The 13,519-nt window shown below is 36.9% G+C and overlaps 1 protein-coding gene across 7 annotated transcripts in view; it reads right to left on the bottom strand.

Annotated features, from left to right (window-relative positions):
• ESRRG (estrogen related receptor gamma) overlaps positions 1-13,519 on the bottom strand; it is a 643,230-nt gene that overhangs the window by 206,605 nt on the left and 423,106 nt on the right. The window contains exon 1 of one of the 7 annotated variants that reach the window (XM_032604474.1): positions 10,721-10,906. The exons of the other annotated variants lie outside the window; for them this stretch is intronic. Within the exon in view, the coding sequence (XP_032460365.1) occupies positions 10,721-10,776 (56 nt within the window). The 5' untranslated portion in view covers positions 10,777-10,906. Of the gene's footprint in view, positions 1-10,720; positions 10,907-13,519 lie in introns of those variants that run through there. 7 annotated transcript variants of the gene reach the window in all.

The raw sequence follows: 13,519 nt of genomic DNA, 5'->3' as shown, positions 1-13,519 counted from the left end.
TGTATCAGCAGCAGTGGCAGCTCTCAGATCAGATGATATTTAGTGTTTTGCATGTAGTACTGGCGATGTGATGAATACCCTCAGATAGGATGGGGAAAAAAGGAGCCTCGGCTGTGCAATTGATCAAGGTGTGCCACCTGCCGCGGCCTCCCTGTGCTGCTCCTAAGTTCGCCCACTTCTGAAGAAGGTGAAGACCACCTTAGTTGGAGGATAGTGCTTTCCTCAGGCAGGAATTTTCATTTCAGTTTGAATCTTAAACCATTACATTGCCAGTGATGCATTTTTATGTTGACAATTGACATCTTCGTAAAAGAATGAAACCTCTGAGCGACGGCTCAAAAGCATGAAGGTTGCCTGCAGTAAGTACTTAAATTATTTTACATCTTAAATGGAGCCCAGTTGTTTTGAGTTAAAATTTAATAAACCTTAAACAGATGACCTTTCTTGCACAGAAAGGCCCAGAGTTGCAAAAATGAACTTTCCAATGAAATATATTTTAAGGAACTAGTGCTGAACAAAGGGCTAGTTAAAGCTGAACGTTTTGTCAATTTATCAGCTTGTGAACATTCTGTTCCTGGATTCCCCACCGCTGCTGGATGTATAGAACGGTGGTGCCTTGCTTAATCGAATACTATTGATTCGAGTGTGTCACAGTGATCTCATGGAGAGTAATCAATAGTAATCCAAAATCAATCAATCTGCTCTTGCACTACCATTTATCAAATCTGAATACGCCAAATTATTTGTAGGCATCAAATTACAAAGAAGAGAAAAGGGGAAAGCCAGGGAAAGTTCATGGTTTATACTGAAGCGCAAAACCAATCTGTCTCTTTTTTAAGGGGAGGTGCTTTAAAATGGACAACTACTTGGCCAAATGCATTTATCTTCTCATTAACCTATCCTAAATTTATAATGAATCTCAGTCCATTCCTAAGGAAAAAAAGTAAGATTTCTTGTATAGGAGTTGGCTGCTTCAGCACAAGTGATAGAAACGTAAAGATGCCCCAACTTACATAGTAGGTCACACCAGCATTTTCCAAGTCTGATAAGCTAAGTTTCAAATGCCTGTCACCCATCTGCTGGTAAACAAGGAGACTCAACTGGCACAGGACGTAACTGCATCTTCGAACATCAGAAACGATGGTTAATGGAACTGGAGGGGAAAAAGAAATAATTTCTCCAGAGAACGTACACATAGATGCACCTGCTTATCGGAGAAGCTGCTGCCGATGCTGAGGGTTCCTTTATCAACAGATTCACCTGTAATTTCGTCCAGGTAATAAATCCTTCTATTCATTATAGCACGCTCAAAAGCACCCCTACTATTTAACTTGAAGGAAAAAAGGCACAGAGTGTCTAAAACATTTACTTTCGCTAATGTAAAAGTGTTGGCGTTTTACTTCATTCCCGATAAGCTGGTGCCAGTAGAAGTGATTATCCTTTTCTTATTCAAAGCCTATCAGCATTTCGAAAAGCTCTCTCCATCTTATCAGGTGTATGAACAGCACAGTTACTGAAAACAGTTTCTACGGCTCCTCTCTCTTTCTGCCAAGCTATCTGATAAACCCCCAACTAACTAACTGTATTTACACACAATCAAACAGAAGTTGTATCTTCCGCGCGCTGTCGCCAGATTCCAGTTTGCTATAGGTTTTTCTGCTGTGACATTAACTAAACGAAAATGTCAGTAGCAGTACCCCAACCTGACAACAATCAAGAAAACACTATAAAAGCACTCAACTAGAATGCACGACAAACAGAGCCGAAAGAAAAACAAATATGAGAAGTTCAAGGCAATCTCTTTGGAATTCGGGGTGGGTTGGGGGAATAAAGTGTACTGTGTATGCAAATCGGCATGAATATCGTGCACTTACCTTTCACTAAAGTAAACGATCCTTTAGCAAAACAGATGAATAGAAAAACAGAAATTTTAAAAGAAAACGCTGCTGGGGTGGAGGGGGTTCAGGAAAGTTTTTAAGAACTGAACGGGCAGTTCCCCACATTTCAGGTTATTTCAATGCGGGGCAGAGAGGTTCTATAACGTAAGCAATGTAAGACAACAGACAGTATCACCGAACTTACCCCATACACTGAAGACATGACAGAAAGCAAGGCTGTAACATATGGTGATCACATTCTCAGGACAGATTTTCCAATCATTAAAACCCTCATAAATGCTTTAGACATTAAAGTTTTGTTCACTATAAGGAAATTAAAAAATACAATTTGAGTGTTTAACCTCATCATTTTTCTCATTCTTCAGACTTAACCAACTGAACAGTTCCATATAAAGGTATGAAAAAAGAATCATCCTCCAGACTAACATAAGTGGATGATCTGCTCTCCATTTCTCTCTGGTACAAAACGCTTACCCTAGTTCACGGTTCACACAAATTGAGAGACATCCCTAATCATTTCTGGGTAGCTCTTTGGAGCATGAAAGACAACAGTGATATTTCTAGAACATAAGAGAAATATGAACTTTACTTCAACGACTGAATAATAAATTCCTGACCCTAGGAAAGAATCTCTGCTTGGGCTTCTGTGCATGAATTGCCCATTTGTTCCTCGCCTCCCTTTGCTGAATGGCTAAGAGAGAACAGAAAGAGGCAGCCACATGGTCCCACCTGAGCCCAACCCCTGATTCTGTCTAGACTCCAGGAACAGAATGAGCCTTTCCTTAGATGAGGAGGGCAGTAAGATGAATTAGCCAAGTGGGTAGTTCAGTACAATTCAGCTGATGGTTGCCTTTCCATCTGTGACACTATAATCCCATGACTGACGAGGCAGGTCTCATTTAAGTCTGTGGATAAAAGGGATGCTTCTGTCACTTCATAGGACCCAGAACCAACTGTATACAATCACTTTCTCCTATATATCTTTCCCTTTCTTTGGCCATGAGTAGTTGGTTACGGGCATGACATTCTTCCTCAAAATATCTGATCTGTTTTAATAGATTAATGGCTGTGAAGAAAGCATTGTTAGAGTATTCTTTCATTTATGGAAAAAATGAATACAATTTAACACGGCCATCTCACGTCTGTGGAGAAGTGAAAGTCCTACAATAATTTGGAATTATGGAGGGCAAAGGGCCATTGATTGAACAACCTCACATTTGAATTTTTCTCTTAAGTACCTTAGTCTCTGTAATTTTTTATATGACTCACTATTTTTGCTCACTCTGAACATCATTTTGGATATTCTTTTCAAAGCAAAAGAAATTCTTATAAGTATGAACTGTAACAACAGTTTAACTGCCTTGAAAAGGACACCTTTTCAAACATTTTTACTCACATTGTATTAAAAAGAAAGTAAATGTATTTATTTAACGAGTCCTTTGTTTAAATTCTCAAAAGCATTTTAAATGGGTAACATCTTCCTAGAGCAGATGAAAAAGGAATTATCACATACAAAGATACCATGCTGATGATGGAGGAGAAAAAAAGAATTCAGTATGCTTCTGCCTATTTTCTGTGCCTAAGTTCTTGATTTACTTTTTTAAATTTCATTTTTTTTTTTTTGCCTATTGAATAAGCCAGATAAAAAGAAAGAACAAGATTTTTTTTTTCTTTCTCAGAAAATGTATGCAAAGTGCAACAAAAAAGAAATGTCCCTTGTTTAAAGTGGCCTGGCAAGGCTGCTGCTTCTGACTCTCCACTTGTTAAAAGTCTTCATATACATCACACATAAGAGCAACCAAGACTCACCACTTCAGACTTTTTAAAAAAGTAAATCCCATTATAATCCCATTCCTTCCAAGGTAGTAAAAAGATTTGAACAAGCTTCAGTTATACTCTTTTTTTAAAAACAAAACTCATTACTGTCTACGCTTTCTGTATTCCCACAGTTAGAGTTTTAAAGAGAAGTAAGCAAACACGCTGGTTTTCACTGCACTTCTACTAGCCATCAATCTCTAATACAATATGAGAATTTATTGGTAGCGTCCCTTTTATTTAGTACCACCTTAAGCAACTGTTTGCGGAGGTGTATGAGGAAGCAAGGTTCAATTGATATGTCTGTGATATGCCTGACAGCCCTTAGTGTGGCTAATATTAATTTGTTTTCTTCGGCTAGGTAAGTGCTGCCAAAGCATATTATACATAATGTGTACTTCCAATCAAAATGATGAAAAGTATATATGCAATTTTGTTTCACTCAAAGCAAGATGAGAAGGCCAGAGGAATGTATATGACAGAGACTGCCTTCGATAATCAAAATATAAATTTGCTTCCAAGTTCGTTTTTTACAATGTAATCTCATCTTAGGTAGGCTCTCCATGAGTTTAACACTTTAAACAACTCTTTTAATAGATTTTAAATGCCCAAAGCCAGTGTTTTTATTTATGATATTGTGTGAAAGAATTCCACATAGCCAGAGGCTGCATTTCTAATGGCTAGTGTTGCGTGCTATGTATTTATATTCAAATGCACACATAGATCTATGCCAGTATATTGAAATGGACTTTAATTGGCCAGTGAGAAGCCAATTTATTTAAAACTGTACTTTTTCTTTTATTGCTTTGCCTTAGTGAGTTATCTTCCAAATATACATGTATTGCCATCAATTAAAATGGCAGAATCTTTGAAAAATCAAAACATAAAAAGCAAGTTCCCTCCAAACGTTTAAAAATTTTTTTAAAAAATTAAAAGGGGGGGATGCAATAGTACACATACACAGCACACACACAATCTAAACCTTCTCAAGCTGATGGTTTTGTATAATTGATTAGAAAATACATTTGGAAAATACTGAGAAATAGTGTCCAAATCAGAGGAAAAGAAACATCTGGCACTTCTGTAAAGAAAAACATAGAGAGGAAGGATGTGTTTGTTATAACTGAACGGAAATTATTCTTATTAGCTAGGTTTCCCAGACTTCGAAAGTAGAAGTCTAAAATGAACTTGAAACAAGAATAAGATGCCAGGTAAATCCTTCAAAAGGCAGAAGGCTGTCACTTGACACCCTCAGATAATAAAGGAGCTAACTTTCAGCAGACGGATTGGCATAAAGAAACAGCAGGATTTTTTTAAAAACGAGAAACATTAAATTTGCTAAAGTACTATACAAACAAATAAAGGTAGGAAATGAATCTAGGAATTTAAACAAAATATGAATTAGAACAAGAATTTGAATAGAAAGAGCATTTGGATAAGTGGTTCCTCTCAATGCTCATTCAGATTTACTAATCAAAATCACAGACCTTCAAACTTACCTCTTAGAATAAAATTCAGAAATCTATGATGTACTTTATATGGATATAATACTTATTAATTTTCTTTATGAGCTTTTAGCCAAAAAAAAAAAAAGAAAATGACATTTATGTAGTGAGGATGAGTGAAATTTATATTTTGCATTTATTTAAAAGTATCATGTTTACATTTAGATATATTTGTCAGGCCCAACTGTATAAGAAAACAGTGTAGCCAAGAGCTGATTCAAAACTGTTTCTTGGATATGGTCCCAAACCATTAAATTATGTATTTAGTACTAGTGGCTTATTTCCTATTTTACAAATTATTTATGATTTCTAGATATTGAATTTTTAAATGATAATAATTAACAATTTATAAAATCAGAAACAAATTAATGTATTAGGTTACCTGTTACCGGTCTGTTACATAGTAGTTAAACCAATTTAATTTAAAATCAGACTTGGTAAATACCTGAAACACTAATTCCAGGTTAAAATTATGCCTGGCAAATTTAACTGGACACTTACTGATTAGAAAACTACTTGAGATCCACTTTATTATATAAATATACATGAACACTCTCAGCAGCATACCTATATTCTACATACATGCCTCTTCCCGTGTATATATATGTATTTCACATGCATACTATACATGCACACAAAGGCACACACGTGTGTGTGGTATATTCTATTGACTGCTTTGGATTTTAAAGTAGCGTATGTGTATCTTTATTTATAATGGTATAGACCGTGGACATCCATATACACACGGCTATGAAAACAATAATCAACAGCAAAACATACAAAATACAGTAAGAAAAAATGTCAAGCAGCAGAGATGCTGGATGTCATCCCTGGACTATCAAATACACACATAAGTATGACTGGAGAAAAAGAACCTAAATATTTCACTGTCAGAGAATGTAGAAAACAGCAATTCACTTCTACCTCATGTGCTTTAGGACAATGACAATTTAATACAAGGCCAGTGGATGTAAAAGAGATAAAAACTGAACAAACTGGGCCAGGGTAATCAAAGATTTTCTCCAGAGAGCTGACTAGGGCCGGAGCTCATATGCACTTATACCAGATCAACACTGTATTGTTTCTTTCTTCCATGAATTTGCTATGAAGCAAAATTCAGAGCATAGCTTATCTGCTGCAATGACTTTAAAGTTCTAGTGAGATGCTGTCCTCTTATTTCAAAATGCTTGATAGGTGATTCTCAAAAGTTTATTTGATATTAATTGGTGTCATAGAAATCACGGCTATGAATTTCCACTTGTATGACAAAGTATCGACCATAAGCACAGATTTTAATTTATTTTATGAAATAATATAAGCAAAACATTGAGTGCTGAAGAGCACTTTAGAAGTCAAACAAAGAAATACTTTGTTTAGTCACTAGGCTAAAACAAATGTTGAGGAATTTTTCACAAGTGATACAGACTTGAGGTTCGGCATTATGCCTACCTTCCCAAAGAACGTCCTCTTCTTTGTCTGCAGTTCTTGCAAGAGTGAGGTATTGTGAAAATATTGTTAAACAGACTCATAGAGAAGTTACCTGCCCCCTTTGATGAATAGCACCACGGACCTAAAATTAATTGCAAAAGTATGGCCCCAGCTAATGAGATGGTCCTTATCTTTTTTCAGCACAAGAAGCACAAGTATTTTTCTGCTGGCTCCATATTTTACAAAAATGCCTAAAGTATTCTTAACTCAGTAGAAATCTGATTAAAAGACTTCAAAGGCACAAAATAACATAAATTCTAAGATCTGGAAAATTTGAAGTTAAAACTAATTCCCTGCATTATTTTCTTTTTTTAAACCTTTATTTTCTTCTTTGCCTTGAAAAGAACAGCAAAAAATCTTTTCTCTGGCTTCTGTTAGCATTTCTTAAAGCTGAATTACAATACCATTCTTTATAAGATGGCCAATATACATCCCAGGTCAGATTAAATCAAATAAATATATCAAAGGCCATCAATTTAGAATTTAAAAAAAAGAAAAAAGAACAGTGATACCCTATTGGGGGGAAAACACTGGAAAAATGATCATCCATGCAAGAGAATTAATGGATATTCACAAGGGCTTTGCTAATAACATGGGTTAATTACCGCTGCAACACACTAGGCTCAGTAAATAAAGCAGCAGTGCCATAAACACATGAAGATGAGAAACCCATCGCTATAAGAACCAGCCAACGCCATCACCCTTGCCTCTGACCAGGAAATGGGAAGCTGTTTTCCAGCCCTTTCTGTAAAAGGAGGCTTTCTAAACTTACCACCCAATCTGTACAGGGTAATACATAAATACACTGACACAAAGGGCTAGTGAATTCAGCATGGGGTGCTCAGCACTTACTCACCACTCCCATCCAACATTGATTCCATTAACTCAGAACACTTTTTGCTTACTCGAAGGAGAAAAATCATATGTTACATAATCCACACTGTCTGGCTATTTCGCCTATACATAGTTTGGGATATGTACAGTAGTTATTTAATTTTTAGAGAAATAGAATTAATCTGTTCACTTTAGTGATGTGATGGGCAAGGTTACGAGACTCTACAGCTTAGGAACACTCACCCCTAAGTGCAGCTGGTTGTCACTTCCAGCAATTCACAAAGAAATCATCCGAAAACCCCTACCTTTAAGGCTGCAGGTGTTTTCAACAGATGTACAGAGAAGAAACAGGAAGGAAAAGTAATATGAGCTCCAAGTCTGGACTTTAAGGATTCCTTCTTAGAAAAATAAACTTAAAGACTCTGTCCATAGTTCTCAAATAAAATCACATCTCAAGTGACTTAGGCAAGCTCCCATCTTTTTAAAAAAATTGCATCCACTGGTTTAGGCTTTTTGTTGTTGCTGTCATTGCATACATTTTTCCTTCCTGCCTATTTTTATCCCATGTATTTTTTGACATTATAGTATTACTTTTGGATAGTTGTATTTCAATTTACTTTTAGCTTTCAACAGGGAGAGATGAGGCAGAGAAAAGAAGCAAAACCCTGAAAAAGAAAGAGGAAACCTTACAAAATAAAACTTGCATAGCTCCAAACAGGAATCTTAAAACACAAATCTGTTTAATTTTGGATGTCTGTCTTCCCTTGATCAGGCTGAAATTTACTGAACTGTTCCCTCCTCGCCTTGCCTGTTTTGGAGTGTTTCAATTGCCTTTCCTTCTTCCAGCAGCTGTGACAACTGTTAAAACAGTCAGTAAAATTAAGTCCGCTCTATAATCCTGTAGTCAATGTTACATTTTAATCAGAGGTTGAAAGGGAATCATGTGATGAGCACACTCATTTAGAATGATTAGACTGACACATATGTCAAAATGAGCAGATATATTATTTTCATCTATTTATGCTATCAGTTATTACTGCTATTAAATGTGAAACAAGCTTTCAAGTATTATGCTCTTTAATGTGCTGGCACATTTTCTAAAATAAAAAAATACATAGTTATAGGTTAACATTTTAGGCTCTCCTAATGGTGGCCAATAAATTGCATGAATCTTTTTAACAGCTTCCAAAGCAGAAATTGTCCAATATTCTCCTCTGAAATTGCATAACTCTGGTCTCATTTCCATGTATACTCACACGTGATGGGGTTTAACCCAGCACACTTTACTATGAATATTAATAGCATGTATAAATTCTGTGGTTTATTAATTGAGACAGAGAGGCAGATGCATTACTAAGCATTAGATCTTTCTGTCTGTCCGGTGAACCACGTAACCATCAGAACTGCATGCAAACAATAAATCTGTATTTTTTAAAGATGACTTTTAATTGAGCCAAAAAGAAAGCTAGTTTGAATCTTGCGCCAAAGCCAAAAGGACATGTGTCCTGATTTCATTTAAATGTGTCTGCTTTAAGAGGCTTATCTAAACTAATTATTCAAATTAGCTATAAGAAGTTAAATTCAAGGAAACTACAAAGAAGCCTGGGGGTGGGGGTGGGGGGTTAAAGTTTGTTTTGTTTATTTATTTATGAGAGAAAGTTCAGAATTGGGTGAGCTTGGATAATGCATTCTTCCTGACATGAAGACACATGAAATTCTCCAGTGGGACAGCCTCCGGTGCGCTCACCTTCAAACTTCACTTGAGTGGGCAGTCCTACCTTTGTTTATTTTTCATTTATATTTTCACACAATTTAGGGTTGTTTCTTCCTTGGAGTGTTTACTACTGACGCAAGCACTGCCTTCCAACCTTTCAGTTCTTCCTAAATCCATCCCTTGGCTAATATCCCTTGTGTGAGTGTGTATGTGTGCAAGCATGCATACACACGCGCGCACACACTCACACTCACACACACGAGGAGCCACTGAGACTGCAAGTCACTTTTCATCTCTTGCTTAATTACAAACCAAGGCAATATGCAGTCACTAAGGACCGCTAGTGGACATCTACCTATAATGCACGACCTTCTGCTCTGGAGAGTTTTATATTTTCTTCACAATCTGTAGAGAGAAACGTTTGCCAAGAGCACTCTTTTCAGAATTATAACAGTTGGTATTACTGTAATGGGAAAGCAAAGCCATACAACTGACTCAACAGAAACAGGAACCAGTGACAGCTCCTGTGATAAACTAATATTTCAACGGTGGGTTGAAATTAAGTTTATGACCCACTCATTTACACAAGAATGCCTAATTTACTCCTTTTACCCCCTACTCACATGTCCCCCACCTTGGGCGATCCAAATATGTATATTTCCATGTGCATAAAGATATTAATAAATAACAATTAAACTGCATCTAAGGACAAAAGTACTTTTCTGCATTTTCTGGACACGATACATGAAACAAATCCACAATCTCAGCATTGTCTATTCAAGGGGAAACTTAGAAAGTCACTACTGTTTCTTCTTTAGTTTTTTTTCCCTCCCCTTAAATATTTATAATGTGTTAAAATCTCATGTTACTTAATGGACTGATTTGTCAGTTAAGTGCTGACTTAATGCTAACCATGCAAATAACATTATTCTAGCCCCGGACTGCACAGGGCTAGTTTTTAAATTGTTCTCTGAAGGAGAATTAGTAAATGTGCAATTTTGCCTCTAACTCTGCGTGGTAAGAAATGACAGGGAGCTGAAAATATCTGTCAAACTGCAAATACATAAGAGGCACTCAATAGTATAAATCATTTTGAATCCTGTATTTTAAAACATTCTTCCTTGGGAAAATGGGTCCTAGTAAAAGATGCATTTTAACAGTTCACTAAGCATTTGTGCCAAGTGCCTATTCTTAGCACCTGAATAAGAAGTGACTGTCACCCAGCTGTTTTACTGACAGTCACTGAGCTTTGCCTCAAAGGTAACACTGTAGTCAGAGAACAATTCTCGACTTACTGAATTAGGAGATCACCCTCAACACAAAAGGCACAAGACAGACACAAACAAGCGCTCGTGCGCACGACATACCCAGGGCATTACCTGAATCCGTGCGCCAAGATCCATTCCGTTCACCCCACACTCTCACCCCCAGGACGAGTTTTAAAAAGGAAAGAAAAAGGTACCTACTCTTCCTCGTAGTGCAGGGAAAAAGATTCAGGAAGGCAAAGTTCTACCGAATCCATGTGCGACCGGCAACCATTATTTGCGCACCCCCGCTATAAATCAAAGTTTCCTTGACAGAGCAGAGCGCAATTAACACAAATGTTCTCCTGGTGACAAGCCTATAGGCACAGCCAGTTGGGACCAGAGCTCTCACACTCTCCTAATCAAGGACTTAAAGCCCCGATTGGAGCTTATTAATATGAAGTAGAGCTTAACATATGCAGTCCCACCGGCCCAGGCGCGCAGCCGATTGGGGGGGTCTCCGCCCAATCAGGACGGAGGCGACTGGAGGCTGAGAGGCGCCGCGGAAGCAGGCAGGTACTGAGGGTGCAGAGACGCGAAGGGGCTGGCGACGGAACGGGAGAGAAAAAGAGAGCGAGGACCGGAGACCGAAACGCTGCCCGTAGATACTGGGCTCTGCCTTTTCTTTCTTTCTTTTTCTTTTTTTTTTTTTTTTTCTTATCCTTTTTACTCCCTCCCTCACCACCCCCCCCCCGCCCCGGGAAGCAAGAAAAGAAACCTAATTTAACCCTCTAAGCACTGGAGGGATGTGTCTTGGGTTTCTCACCTAAGATCTCTTTTGCCTTGCACAGAAGAACTCACGCAGACTCTCAGTTAATTTGGGAAAGGATTCTGCGGAAGGTAGAGAATGAAGTTTGTCCTGCCGTAGTCTGTTTTATTCCACGGGAGGGGGCTCCTTCTTATTTAGTGCTGTACTTTCTCATTGATCCGTCATCATGTCGTTGCCTGTTTCCCTGATCTCTACTGGGCATTAAAAAAAAAAAAAAAAAATCCAAGACATGCTTTCTAAATTGTTCGGGCATGTGAAGTGGGATCGTCATCTCTGAGGTGGAATGCAGTTTCACACAACTACAGAAGAGGAAAGCGTGCCTCAATGCAGTTTGCGAGAATGCCTATGTAAATTCTATGTGTAAACATTGCTTTACCTGCTTCTGTCTCTCTACCTATAGATATACAATGCATAGCTTTTCAAAACAAAGGTTAACAACTGCAGAACAAATTCGCTGCTCCAGTTTCAGGGGTGGGACCCTGAGGGCCGTAGGGTAAGTAGTACATTGAAACCGTCTCAATGCACTTTGACAAAATAAAGACTGCTTTTTTCTTTTTTCTTTTTTTTTTTTTGTAGGGAGAGCATTACTAACTGGTGCACTAAAAGTGTTCTTAATCATATACTTATTTCAATGTAAGCTTCCAAACTGGGAGACATATACAAGTATATATGATTTTTACCCCAAACGTCATCTTTCAAATAAAATGCAGTTTATATAATTATAACATATAACACACGCTGAATGCTTTAAAAAATTAACCCAGAAACATTTTGTAAATTATCACACAGTCTGGTCATTATAAGGACTAGTTTCAAACAGAAGTGCTTTTTAAAGAAAAGAGAATATAAGAGAAGGGTCTTCTTTCTCCAACAGTGTATAAGCCTGTTTTTACTTTCCATATAACAAAGAATTTTCTTAAGTCCTATTTTTAAATACAGGATTTTTTATACTAGCAAATGTACAATGGAATAGCTACTAGCTATTTATGGCAAAGAGATAACTGCTACCTTATGACCCGAAATTTTGATATAATTCAGCTCTACTGTATATTAGTCCTATATGATATAAATAGTATAATCTTTGAGATCAAAATAAATTAGTTGAGATATCCAGTCTGTGTTAAATTTACTTGATCAGAATTCAACTCCGTCTTTCAGCCTCTCAAATGTTCTAGGCCTTTAAAAAACAAAACACTAAACTAGAACAGCCGCATTAACATTCAGAATATAAAAATGCCAGATATGACTTGGTCCCCCCAACAGAAGAAAGCGATTTCCCTGCCATGTATTTAGCCATATCTAAGATATGGGCCTGATGCCTTTTATTTGTGGTCTAAATGCATACAAGTTTCTAGTGGAGAACTCACACAGCAAAAACTGTGCCTAAGAATACTATACAAAAGCAGGTAGTAAAAGCTTAATTACCAGTAGCATTATGCTGTCTATATTGTTAAATGTGAACTCAGCAATTAAGATGTAAATTTGGTTGTGAGCAGTGAATTAAAAGAGCTTTGAGATGTAGAAAATCCAAGCATTCTGCAGACACCTCGGAAGGAAAAAAGAGATTTGTCTATTCAATTGAAAATGAGACATGTAATCATTTTATAATTTTAAAAAAATAAATAAAAAGGCATTTGAAAAAGAAACATGATTTTTCTAAAATACAATAAAAGAAGTAGGGAAATATTGCTTCACAAAGACAGAAAAACATCTTTGGTTCAAAGATTCCTACCTTGATTTGTGAATAAACTAAAATTCTCAGGGTAATTAATAAATCCAGTTGCATACATTTTTTAAAAAAGATACAGCAAATAAAAGTTTCATTCTTATTTTGTCCAGGGACATTAAAAAAATAAAAATTATTTAGTGTAATCAATGGATCTTAATGTACTCAGCACATTCAGACCTTGTACCTGTGCAGAATACTGTACTCTATTCAGTTTCTTTGCGTTATCGTCCTGTGACAGAACCTGCTTATTACGCCTTTGAAATGGCCTTTTAAAGACAAGATTTGTAGTCAGTTATTTACAGATGGACGTGGAGTCACCACGTTTCATGAGAGTTATCTTTTATTTCCCAGAATTTTCTTACTTCTCGTAGGGTACTTATTTGACCCATCGTGAACCATCTGACTGTGTTGGTATCTACTTTTAAGCATATTTAGACTCATATTCATGTGTAAGTCTTTTTTC

The sequence above is a fragment of the Phocoena sinus genome, chromosome 1 (genome assembly GCF_008692025.1).
Source record: "Phocoena sinus isolate mPhoSin1 chromosome 1, mPhoSin1.pri, whole genome shotgun sequence".
Taxonomy (NCBI): domain Eukaryota; kingdom Metazoa; phylum Chordata; class Mammalia; order Artiodactyla; family Phocoenidae; genus Phocoena; species Phocoena sinus.
Note: the sequence above shows the minus strand (reverse complement) of the source record. Positions and strands in the feature narration are given on the sequence as shown.